Raw genomic sequence first — 11,885 nt, 5'->3', positions numbered from 1 at the left:
GTACTGTGAGACAGAGGTCCAATTTCATTCTGGGCATGTGGTTATCCAGTTTTCCGGACACCACTTGTTGAGGAGACTATCCTGAAACCAATATTTTTAAAAGCTTCCCAGAGTATTTCTAACCAGGCTGACACCCAGAGCTGTGGAGTGTCAGCTCCAGCAAAGCAGAAATTTCATGGGCTCTCACTGCAGCCCCAGCCCCAGTGCCCAGTCAGGCAGGGGCAGGAGGCTCTGGCCCCTGATGCAGGGTGGTGGTGGGGGGGTCGCCCCCTTGCAGTCCGGCAGCCCCCACAATCTCGGCCTCCCAGGGGCCCTGCCAGAGCTCCCACTTACGGGTGCCCAAAGGAAGCTCAGGGTGAGCGGGAGGTGGGCACGGGCTGCCGAGTCCTGTGGTGGGAGCCCTCTCCCCCCGCTATGAGGGCTCTTTGCTGACCTGCAAACACACCAAATGGGTCAGGGATGACAGTGGTAGGGGTAGGGCTGGAGGTGGGGTAGGGATGACAGTGACAGCGGTAAGGCTGAGGGGAGTTTTTACGGGCCTGGCACTTTCCTAAGGCTTTGCATTAACTCAGTAATCCCCAAAGAGCCCTTGGAAGTCGTGCGGAGTATCGACAAGTTAGGAAAATGAGGCACAGAGAAGTGGACTTAATCTCCAAAGTCACGCCGGGAAGTGGCAGACGGGGGATTCGAAATCGCACCTCGCATTCCTGAGGCCGCCGAGGGACGCACGGACACTCCCCTACACACACGCACACGCACACGCGCTGGTCACGCCCCCAGCGGCGCCAGGCCCTCCCCTCGCGGAGGAGGTGGGCCCCGGGGCGGGGCGAGGCAGGTCCCGGCGCCCGGAGGAAGTGGCGGTCTGCTGCCGGACGAGTCCTCCGGCTGGTCCAGCCATGGAGGCGGAGCCGCCGCTCTATCCGGTGGCGGGGGCCGTGGGTGCGCAGGGCGATGAGGACCAGCTCGGGGTCCCAGACGGGCCCGAGGCCCCGGTGAGCGGGGACTGGGAAGGCGTGGCGGCGCGGGGACCCGGAGGGCCGGGGTCTCCCCCGCGGGAGTGGGATGCGGCCCCAGGGCTGGGGTGAGGGGGGCCGGGGGCGACCGGGGATGGACGCGGGGCTCCGGGGGTGCAGTGGCCGGGTGCGAGCGCCGTCGTGCCCCGCAGCTGGACGAGCTGGTGGGCGCGTACCCCAACTACAACGAGGAGGAGGAGGAGCGCCGCTACTACCGCCGCAAGCGGCTCGGCGTGCTCAAGAACGTGCTGGCGGCCAGCGCGGGCGGCATGCTCACCTACGGCGTCTACCTGGGTAGGTGGCCCGCTGCGCCCCGCGGGTTGGCGGGATGGGTCTCTGGCCACGCCGTTCCGCCCCGGGCCGGGCGAGGTGGCACGGCCCGGCGGGTTCTGCGCTGGGACCCAAGTCCTTTCCCCTCCACCCGCGCGCCCCTCCCCAGACCTGAGGTTTCTCAGGAAAAGAGAAACCCTGGGGCCAGTCGGCTCCCTTCCTCTTTCACTTCTCCGTCTGCGCCCTCACAGCTGCAGCTGCGGTCTCCGCACATGGGGGGACGGTGCAGTGTCCCCGGGGCCCAGCCACAGGCTTCGTGAGTGTGTGGGCGGGCCCTGGGCGCCCTGGGCAGGTCCGCTGCCTTCGGAATCAGGGGCGCTGGGGTCCAAGTGGCTGGCGGAGGGACGTGGCGGGGCGGGGGTCTGGATTCAAGTCGCTGTCGTGGCCACTGGCAGGTAGGACCCTTGGCCCAGCCTGGGCTTCCCCTCTGTCCTCACAGGCATTGGAACCGGGGATCCCTTTGGTGCCTGGAGCTCCCTGCCAGGCTTGCGTTCCAGCCTCTGCTTGGTTGCCCCCAGAGCCGGGTCGCCCCCTCCATGCCTCCTCCCTGTCCCCAGGCCTCCTGCAGATGCAGCTGATCCTGCACTACGATGAGACCTACCGCGAGGTGAAATACGGCAACATGGGGCTGCCTGACATCGACAGCAAGATGCTGATGGGCATCAACGTGACCCCCATCGTGGCCCTGCTCTACACACCTGTGCTCATCAGGTGCGACACTGCTGTCCCTATGAGGGCTGTCTCCCTGCTCTTGAAGGGGTGCAAGGGCTGTTGGACATGGGGTCTCCAGCTGCCCTGGTGTTCTTTTGGGGTGGGGTGGGGAGAGAACTTGCCTACCTGGAGGGGTGAGAGAGAAGGGGTGAAACCCAGGTTTGGGGAAGAAACAAGAGCTTTGCAACCAAGGCACCTTGGGTTTCAAGCAACAGAAATTCAGTCAGGCTCCTTCCCTCAGCTTGCCCGTACCCCATGTGGCGTCATCTTCATGCCCTCCTTTGTGGCCTGGAGCTACAATGACCTTTTGATATCAGGGCTGTGGAGTTTCTGGAGAGAATCTGATCAGCCAGCAAAGCCCAGGAACGCACCAAGAGCCCAATCAGCTGTGACAGTGTTGAGGGACATTTCTCACTGAAAAGGGTGTGGCTGGGCAGGTGCCCCAGGGGGTCTACTCCATACCTGAGCCTTAGTGGCGTCTGGTGCAGTGCAAAAATGCCCTCCACGAGTATCCTACCGCCAGGCAGTAGATCTGTGCTCAGATGGGACCCAGAGATCAGTGGACACATTAGATGAATTCCCCTGTCTTTCCGAAACAATAACAACCCCCTCAAACTCTTTTATCACAATCGTACAAACAACATTAGAATCATAATTGAAATCAGAAAAAAGAAAACCCCTCCCAAGCCTTCCAGGCAGTCGGCTAACTTTGTTTTTCCACCGGCATGCATGGATAACATTTCTGTCCTTGTCAACTGGAGTAGTGTATGCGCGTGCATGTGTGCATGTGCAATGTCACTTTTGCTTTCTTTTCACTGCACGCATCTTGGCTAGCTTCACAGTGGGGACTTTCGTGATGTTAGCATCTTCTGCAGACATGGGGGCACTGAACTGTGGCTCAGGGCTGGACATTGCGGCTCCCTCTCCTTTTTTGCATGTTCTCTTTATGCTTCTGGCTGTTTCCTCATCTTAAAATTAAAGAAAGAAAGAAGGAGAGAGAAAGAAAGGGAGGGAGGGAGGAAGGAAGGAAGAAGGAAAGAAAGAAAACCTCCTAGGATAAACTCTCAGAGCTGCCCTTACTAGGTCAGAAGCATATAAAAGGCTTTATGGCTCTTGAAACCTAGCAGTATTATTAATGGCAAACTCATTTCATTTCCTATGTGCTGGGTGCTTTATAAGCATATCGCATCCCCTACAATCCAAGGTAGATGCTCTGATCTTAGACACAGGGAGACCAAGAGGTTGAACCCATTCCCACAGGCAGCAACTGGCAGATTGAAGGTCTGAACCCAGGCAGTGACTCCAAACCCCATGCTTGCCCCCCGACCCAAACTACCAGGCTGACTTTCCAAAGGGCTGTACCATCTGCATGCCCTCTGGCTGTATGTGTCATTTTTAAAACCACAGCCTCACCAGCAATGAGTGCTAGTATTTTTACTTTTTGCTGTTTCAAAATTTACAGTGCAGTTTGGGTGCCCTTCCCCAAATAGATCAGAGGAGGCTGCCTGTCAATTTATTATATGGCAAGATAAGGATAAAATTAAAGAACCAGGACCCTGCAATAGAAGAGAAAGTAATTGTATCAGAAAACCAGAGTCATTGAGCTTTGAGCTTCCTGGAGACTCAGACAAAGAAAGGAAATAATGAGCACAAATACTCAAAACAAACAAACAGAACCCAAAACAAAACCAACCCAAAGATCGCAATGGTTGTGTCTAGGCTGATCAGCCTCCAGTGCCCTGAATGGGCCCTTATCCTGTCACTCGTCAACCTGCCTCTAACACGGTGCAACATTTTCCCAGAGCCAGTGAGGCCGTTGTTCTACAAGAAACTTCCCGACTGACCACAGTGGACTGAAAGGGCAAAGTGCAGAGGGGAAGGGGCGCCAGGGTTCCTCTCCCTGGTCCTCAGTCCCAGCTTGGGACAAGTCCCTCAGCTGTTCACCTGGGTCCTGCAGTCACTGCACGTGGGTGGAGAAGGGGGGCTGGCGAGTCAGCCCAGGACACAAATGAGGGTTGCATGTGCCCAAGGCCCACTGACTCATGACACCCTCTCCCCGCTTTATCTCCTCTATCCCTGCAGTGGCCGTGAGAGGCTCGAGGTTGGGGCAGAGCCCACATTACAGGTGTCTGGTTAGAGTGGCTCCCCTGAGGCCACCAGCAAGTCCATGTCTCTGAGACTCTATCTTAGGACCCTCGACTCCAAGGCCAGGGTTCCCTCCCCACCTCATAGAGCCTCGGGAGCTGGGGTCTGGAGTTGTGGCCACGCTGCTTTCAGGCTGCAGCAGTCTGGATGGGCCCATGGTGCCAGCATCCTCATCCTTCCTGCTGCTCGCAGGTTTTTTGGCACCAAGTGGATGATGTTCCTGGCTGTGGGCATCTACGCCCTCTTTGTCTCCACCAACTACTGGGAGCGCTACTACACGCTTGTGCCCTCAGCCGTGGTGCTGGGCATGGCCATCGTGCCTCTTTGGGCCTCCATGGGCAACTACATTACCAGGTGAGCCTGGTGGGCAGCAGGGTGGGAGACTGGAGACCTGGCAGAGCCTCTCCTGTGTTGCCCACCTCGTCTTGGGGACCTTGGACCAGCCCCATCCGCCCTGTGGGCCTCAGTTTTCCCGTTCGTGAGACATTGGCTGGCCAGTCCATAAGCCTGGGTGCAGGAAGTGGAGGTATCTGGCGGAGGTTGGGCTGGGGAGAGCCTTCTCTCCTTTGTGGTCCAGGATGGCCCAGAAGTACTACGAGTACTCCCACTATAAGGAGCAGGATGAGCAGGGCCCCCGGCAGCGCCCGCCTCGGGGCTCGCACGCACCCTATCTCCTGGTCTTCCAAGCCATCTTCTACGGCTTCTTCCACGTGAGCGCCCTGTATGGGAACACGGCGGGTGGGGTGTTCCAGCCCCAGAATCACATATTGGAGCCCATTGCACAAACTTTTCAGCCCTCTAGTCCCACTGCCCTTTCTTGAGCCAACTCCTGTTTGCTTACCTCTGGTGACAGAGACCTCATTCCCTCCCTGTCTACAGCGCTGACCAGGAGGAAGTCTTCCTGCATTGGGCACCCCCCCCCCCCGCCACCAGGCTGCCCCCGAGAGGTGGGAGGGCTCCTGTTCCCCCAAGGCTGTGCCCAGACCCCCTCCCAGATTGTGCCTGTGCTCCTTGCCCGGTTGCATGCCCCAAGCCTGACCCAAGCTGCCGTCCTGCCCACAGCTGAGCTTTGCCTGCGCCCAGCTGCCCATGATCTACTTCCTGAACCATTATCTGTATGACCTGAACCACACGCTGTACAACGTGCAGAACTGCGGTTAGTGCTCATGGGGGTGGGGTCCCTAAGATCTGCTCACCTCCCCCATTGAGTCACCCAGCAGACACTGGGCCCTCAAGGGCAGAAAGGATGCCCTCGCTCACAGGGCTCAGGGCTGAGAGCCTGGTGTCCTACAGCTCTGATGACCGAGGCACAGGGCCTTGTCGTTAGGACATCTGACCCAGCCTGGGGTGGTGGTGGGGTGCGTCAGGGAAGGCTGCCTGGAGGAGGTGCCATCTGGGCTGAGGCTGCCTGTGGGATCTCTCAGGGCCAAGTATACCCTCAATGCAGGGCGAATGTATGGAGGTGGGAGGTGGACTGGCTCCCATGGCAGCCTCGGGGCAATAGGGCAGGAGGGAGGGGAGGTGCTTTCAGCCCCAGTGGCCCCCACCTCTGAAGTGCTTCCCAAAAGAACCCTGCCTTTGCCGGCAGGGTCCTTGCCCACCCCCTCTAATCTTCCCCTCACCCGCCTGCTTTGCTGCATTTCTTTTTTTTTTTTAACTAATTAATTTTATTTTTGGCTGCATTGGGTCTTCATTGCTGCGTGAAGGCTTTTCTCTGGTTGCGGTGAGCTGGGGCTACTCTTCGTTGTGGTGCGCGGGCTTCTCATTGGGGTGGCTTCCCTTGTTGAGGAGCATGGGCTCTAGGCGTTCAGGCTTCAATAGTTGTGGCATGCGGGCTCAGTAGTTGTGGCACACGGGCTTAGTTGCCTGCGGCATGTGGGATCTTCCTGGACCAGAGCTCGAACCCGTGTCCCCTGCATTGGCAGGCGGATTCTTAACCACTGTGCCACCAGGGAAGCCCTGCTGCATTTCTTTGTGGCTCAGCTGAGAGTGTGCCCTGCTCCCTGCCTCACGATGCCCCCCACCCTCCCCTTTCTCAGGCACTAACAGCCAGGGCATCCTCATCGGCTTCAACAAGACGGTTCTGCGGACGTTGCCGCGGAGCCGAAACCTCATCGTGGTGGAGAGCGTGCTCATGGCGGTGGCTTTCCTGGCCATGCTGCTGGTGCGGCCCGGGATGGGGGTGTGACAGGGTCAGATCTGGGGACCGTGGCGGGGAGAGAGGAATGCGAGCTGGGCGCGCGGAGGGCGGCCGGAGGCTTGTTCTGAGTCCAGAGTTAGGGCTGAGTCCTGGGGAGGGGGCCTGAGCCTAGGAGCTGGGCTTGAGGCTCGGAGGTGTGGCTGATGCCTGCGGACTGAGAGAGGAATTGGAATCCCAGAGGCCTGTGAGAGGGGGTCCAGGCCTGGTCCGGGGTCGAGCTGAAGACAGGGTCCTAGAGGATTGGCTGTGACACGGGCTGAACCTAGGGCGGAGGGTCAGAAGGTGGGGCTCCAACCTGGGGGTGGGACCAGGAGGCAGCGCTGAGGCGTTGGGGGCGTGACTACGTTGTGTTCTAGGGCTGGAGGCGGGGCTGGGAGGCTCATCTGTGGATTTGCCTGCGGGCGGGGCTGGGGCTGAGGGGCGGGGCTGGGTCCCAGGGGCGGGGCCAGGATGCCCGGCTGCCCGCCCCCACCCTCACCTCCTTGCCTGCAGGTGCTGGGCCTTTGCGGCGCGGCGTACAGGCCCACGGAGGAGATCGACCTGCGCAGCGTCGGCTGGGGCAACATTTTCCAGCTGCCCTTCAAGCACGTGCGCGACTTCCGCCTGCGCCACCTCGTGCCCTTCTTTATCTACAGCGGCTTCGAGGTGCTCTTTGCCTGCACTGGTCTCGCCCTGGTAAGTGCAGCCTGAAGAGCGTTGCCAGATAAAATTACACGACGTCCGTTAAATTTGAATCACAGAATAACAACGAATAAGTTTTGAATATATATGTATAAGTATGTACAAGTACAGTGGGCCCTCTGCATTCGCGGATCCGGAGGGCCCACTGTACTACCCCATATTATATAAGGGACTTGAGCATCCGCAGGTTTTAGTATCCGTGAAGCGTCCTGGAACCAATCCCCTGCAGACGCCAAGGGACAATTGTAGGCCCAGATATTTCTCTCCTTCTTTTCCCTCTCTCCCCCCATCCCGCCCCTACCTTGGGAAAGTTACTTTCACCTCTCTTGAGCCTGTTTCCTCATCTGTGAAGTCTCTAATGACCATGCTCACTTCCAGAGGAGTTACACTGTTGAGATGGGATAACAGTCGTAAAGTGTTTGGCTCCATGCGGGTTTCAGCCTTGGTGTCTGGGGACACTGTCCAAGCGTCTTCTCACTGTCTGTCCCCGAGGAACCGTCCCACAAGCCTCGGAGGAAGCTGGCCCTGCGGTGGCCTAGAGAGGGCAGGACGTGGCCTGAAGTGAGACCTCGTGGGGAGGACCAGAGCCCGGGCCGGCTGACCTCCAACCCTCACCCCTGTTCCCGCAGGGCTATGGCGTGTGCTCGGTGGGGCTGGAACACCTGGCGTACCTCCTCGTGGCTTATAGCCTGGGCGCCTCGGCCTCCTCGGCCCTGGGCCTGCTGGGGCTGTGGCTGCCGCGCCCGGTGCCCCTGGTGGCCGGGGCGGGACTGCATCTGCTGCTCACTCTCAGCCTCTTTTTCTGGGCCCCCGTGCCCCGGGTCCTGCAGCACATCTGGATCCTGTATGCAGCAGCCGTGCTCTGGGGTGTGGGCAGTGCCCTCAACAAGACGGGGCTTAGCAGTGAGTATAGCCGTGGGCCCTGGATGGCTGGGCAGGGGACCCTGTGGCTACCTCAGGGCGGTTGCGGGGAGCACAGACATCCCAGCGACAGACACGGGGTTGCTGGGCACAGTGGCGGGCTGTTACGGGGTCCTGTGCACTTGGTGGAGGTAGGTGGGGATCCCTGTGCACACTCTAGGGGTGGAAGGAAGTCCCGTGGACACTGCAGGGACAGATGAGGAGGGCTGTGAACACCCTCGAGGCAGGTATGGAGTTGCACGCCATGGACATCCTGTGGACCCCCAGGGCGGGCATGGGAGTCAGGGTGAGACCTTGTGGCTCCATGGGCTGGATATGGGGCTCTGTGGACACCTCTTAGGGACAGTGTAAAAAAACACATTGGGGATGCCTCATTTCATACCAGGGGACAGGGCGCAGCCTGGCATAGTTTTCATGACACTGGAAGCAGATGTCAGGGTCTGTGCCCCAGGGAGCATGGGACGCAGCAGGTGGCCCTGTCCACACCCCAAGGGGTAAGTGCAGATACGGCATTTTTATGGAGAGGAGCTGGAAGCAGGCTGTAAAATCCCAACAGCAATCTGCAGAGTAGCGGAGTCCAGGCCCCAAGTCTGGGCTGCTAGGGTGGAGGCACTGGGGCCTGGGGCCCTGCTTGCAGAAAGGAGGGGGTGGGACAGAGTTCATCTGTGTGATGCTCTGGGCCCACAGGTGAGCTTTTGCCAGTGACATGCGGCTGGTACACATGGGTGCAGCCATTTGGGTCTCCCACGTTGGCATCTGTTCTGGTGGGCCGGTGCCGTTAGCAGTTTTGACCATCACCCCTGTATGGCGTGGTGGAGGTCATGCCTGCTGCGGGCCGGGCAGGGGATGGTTCAGGCAACCCCAGCGCCCAACATCTGAGAGAGAGAGTCAGACACTGTATCTGCCATAGGGGATGGAGCCCCACACCCTGGACCACACTGTCTTGGCTGTTTTGCCTCTGGACCTTGAGCCCATGATATGTCTGGACTTGGGCCAGATCCCAGCGTCCTCTTCTGCCCAGCTCCACATCCTCCCTCCTCTTATGCCCCACCCCCGGGAGGGGCCCTCCGTGTCCCTTCACAGCACCCCCATGGGGTACAGTCGCACTGCAGGACCTCAGGATGGGAGTGTCAATGTCCTGAGTGGCTGGCGAGGGTACAAATCGCCAGGTGCTGTGCAGGCTTTCTCCCATTAAAACCTCACGGCACAGCATATACGTGCCATCGCATTTTACAGATGAGAAAAGTGGCTCTAGGGAGTTCATTGACCCCGAGTCACCCACAGACCCAACATCTGAATCCACATCTCTGTGCCAACTCTCTCCACCTTTCAGTCCTGAGAGTGGAATCTGAGTCTCCTGATTCCCTGTCCGATGCTCTTTCTGCCCCACCCAGGGGAGGATGCTTTGGGAAACAAATTCCTCCCTCCCAGCTTCAGGTTGGATTTGCAGAAAGCTTGTTGCTACAGCGATTTGCTCTCCCTGAGCCCTGGGTGAGGAAAAACAGCCCCTGCAGGCCTGGCACCGCGTGCCTGGGGTTCGGAAGAAGGCAGGATGTGACTGCTCACGGAACTTCCCACTTTTGAGGCCACAGATGGGTCCCAGAGCAGGCCCATTGCATCCCAGCAGGGGGGCCCACTGTTCCAGCCTCTGCTCAGCTCCCAGGCAGCGTGGTAACCAGTGTGTACACTAGGGGGCCGGCCAGGACCGGTTTACAGCGGCTTTCTAGGCGCTCCTGCCAAGGGCTGGGACCAGCGCAGGGCATCGGGGGGTCACCAGTGGGAGAACAGCAGCTCTGGGCCCCAGCTGGCACCTCTCCCCTTTCTGCCCTGTCCTGCCCACCTGCAGCACTCCTGGGAATCCTGTACGAGGACAAGGAGAGGCAAGACTTCATCTTCACCATCTACCACTGGTGGCAGGCCATGGCCATCTTCACAGTCTACTTGGGCTCAAGCCTGCCCATGAAGGTGAGTCCCCTCCCCCACTCGACCCCCTAGACAACAGAAACTTCCTGAGTGCCCGCCCTGGCCTCACAGCCCCTGAAGGGCACCACTGCCCCAGGGCCCGGCCCTGGGCCAAGTCCACTGGGCGGCCCCACACCCATCACTGGCTTATTACTTACCGCTTCACCTCCTGCAGGCCTCAGTTTACCCATCTCTGAAAGGGTTCACAGTTCGCTCTGTACTTGTGGGCACATCCCAGCAGCCTTGTGGGTAGTTTGGTAACCTGTTCTCTAGACGTTGGGCTCTGAGCTGGATGCCGAGGGTCTGTCTCCCTTCTTGGCTCTCAGGGGTCCTCGTCCTCTGCTCTTACCTACTGGTGGGTCAGTTTAGCAGGTCCCGGCCAACTTTTTAAAAAATGAAATAGAATAGGGAATAGCAGGGAGTATGCCTGTGAACATGTGTGTACGTACTGAGTTATGATTTAAAATTATTTCTGACTGCCTGTTACAGTCAAGACCTCTAAGAAGCATTACTTATGATCCCATATGTAAGGGACAGAGTAATCTAAGCTCTGGTAAGGGAAGGCCAGGCCTCCCTTCACATCTACCCTGTGAGGCAAAGGGATTATCATTACAGTTAGGGAAACCGAGGCCCAGATGGATAGGGTGACCATAAGGGACAGAGCTGGGCAGGAGGGTGCCCAGGAAGCGTGGGTGGCGGGGCGGCTCCCAGGAGGAGGGAGGGACAGCAGAGGAGCTGCGGGGTTCGAGTCCCAGATGGGAGTGGGCCTATCGGGGCGAGGGGCTGGGCGGGGCGGGCGCAGGACCGGCCGCCCGCGTGTCCCCCGCATCCCTCCCTGTGTGCCCAGGCTAAGCTGACGGTGCTGCTGGTGACGCTGCTGGCGGCCGCGGCCTCGTACCTGTGGATGGAGCAGAAGCTGCGGCGGGGCGTGGTCCCGCGCCAGCCCCGCATCCCGCGGCCCCAGCACAAGGTGCGCGGCTACCGCTACCTGGAGGAGGACAACTCCGACGAGAGCGACGCGGAGGGCGAGCGCGGCGGCGGCCGGGGGGACTGCGCGGAGGAGGAAGCGCCGCTCGCGGGGCCAGGGCCGGGCCCCACACCAGCCGGTCTCTGCCGCCGGCCCTGCCCCTACGAACAGGCGCTGGCAGGCGATGGGCCTGAGGAGCAGTGAGGGGCCAGGCCTGATCACCGGCCTCGGTTTAACGCGTCTCAGGTCGGGGCCCCTATGATTCCGCGCCAATTTCTGGAAGGACCCTTGGCGCACCCCGGGTTCAGGAACGGCCCTCCCAGAGCCCTGGGCCACCGGGAGCTTGGGATCCTCCCCGCAGCCCCCTCCAAGGGAGGGTAGGGCCTTGAGACCTCTTGGCCAGGCCCAGGGTGCGAGGGACCGCACAGCCGAAACCCTCCGACCCCAGGGGCCGCTCTCCACGACCGCCTACCGGGCCCAGCCCCAGGGCTGGGACCCCGCCGTCCCGTCGTCCCAGCTCTCGGCTACAGGCCTGGGCCGTGCGCGTCGTCCGCTTTGCACATCCTATCCCCATGGACTGCCAAGAGGTACGACTTTAAGAAAATGAGCAATAAAGAGATTTGTGTATTGTCCTGATTGGGAAGTCTCCTGCCGTGGGAGGACATTGATCGCCCGGGGTGTGTGCCTGGCTGATCCTGCCCATTGGGCACTGTGGCCGTCTGCCTTGATCCGGGGTTGGGGAGGGGGTGGGGGGGCGGGGTGGTCGCTTAAGCCCCGCCCACCAGGCTGTCCTGGCTCCTGGAGGCACCGCCCTTCCACACACCCGCCGGCTTTTGCCAGTCGCACCCGATCCGCTCAGACAAAGAAGCGCCCTGGGTGGTCTGCAGGGACCTCAGCGGAGTGTGATGGGGCTGCCAGCCCCTCGTCTGTCTAGAGGATGGGACGAAGTCAAGAA

At 60.1% G+C, this 11,885-nt stretch overlaps 1 protein-coding gene across 1 annotated transcript; it reads left to right on the top strand.

Annotated features, from left to right (window-relative positions):
* Positions 1 to 808: 808 nt before the first annotated feature.
* On the top strand, positions 809 to 11,567 carry UNC93B1 (unc-93 homolog B1, TLR signaling regulator). Its single transcript, XM_059932203.1, has 11 exons — positions 809 to 992; positions 1,166 to 1,307; positions 1,901 to 2,054; positions 4,392 to 4,553; positions 4,777 to 4,909; positions 5,262 to 5,355; positions 6,239 to 6,363; positions 6,892 to 7,074; positions 7,710 to 7,983; positions 9,848 to 9,966; positions 10,811 to 11,567. Exons 1-11 carry the CDS (start codon positions 897 to 899, stop codon positions 11,132 to 11,134), a joined length of 1,806 nt encoding a protein of 601 aa, XP_059788186.1. The 5' UTR covers positions 809 to 896; the 3' UTR covers positions 11,135 to 11,567.
* The last annotated feature ends 318 nt before the right edge of the window (positions 11,568 to 11,885 follow it).

Source organism: Balaenoptera ricei, chromosome 8, assembly GCF_028023285.1.
Source record: "Balaenoptera ricei isolate mBalRic1 chromosome 8, mBalRic1.hap2, whole genome shotgun sequence".
NCBI classification, from domain to species: domain Eukaryota; kingdom Metazoa; phylum Chordata; class Mammalia; order Artiodactyla; family Balaenopteridae; genus Balaenoptera; species Balaenoptera ricei.
Note: the sequence above shows the minus strand (reverse complement) of the source record. Positions and strands in the feature narration are given on the sequence as shown.

Coding starts and splice junctions, on each gene's coding strand:
- UNC93B1 (XM_059932203.1), top strand. CDS start 897: ATGGAGGCGGAGCCGCCGCTCTATCCGGTGGCGGGGGCCGTGGGTGCG. Junction 1,308..1,900: donor CACCTACGGCGTCTACCTGG/GTAGGTGGCCCG, acceptor CCCTGTCCCCAG/GCCTCCTGCAGATGCAGCTG. Junction 2,055..4,391: donor TACACACCTGTGCTCATCAG/GTGCGACACTGC, acceptor TGCTGCTCGCAG/GTTTTTTGGCACCAAGTGGA.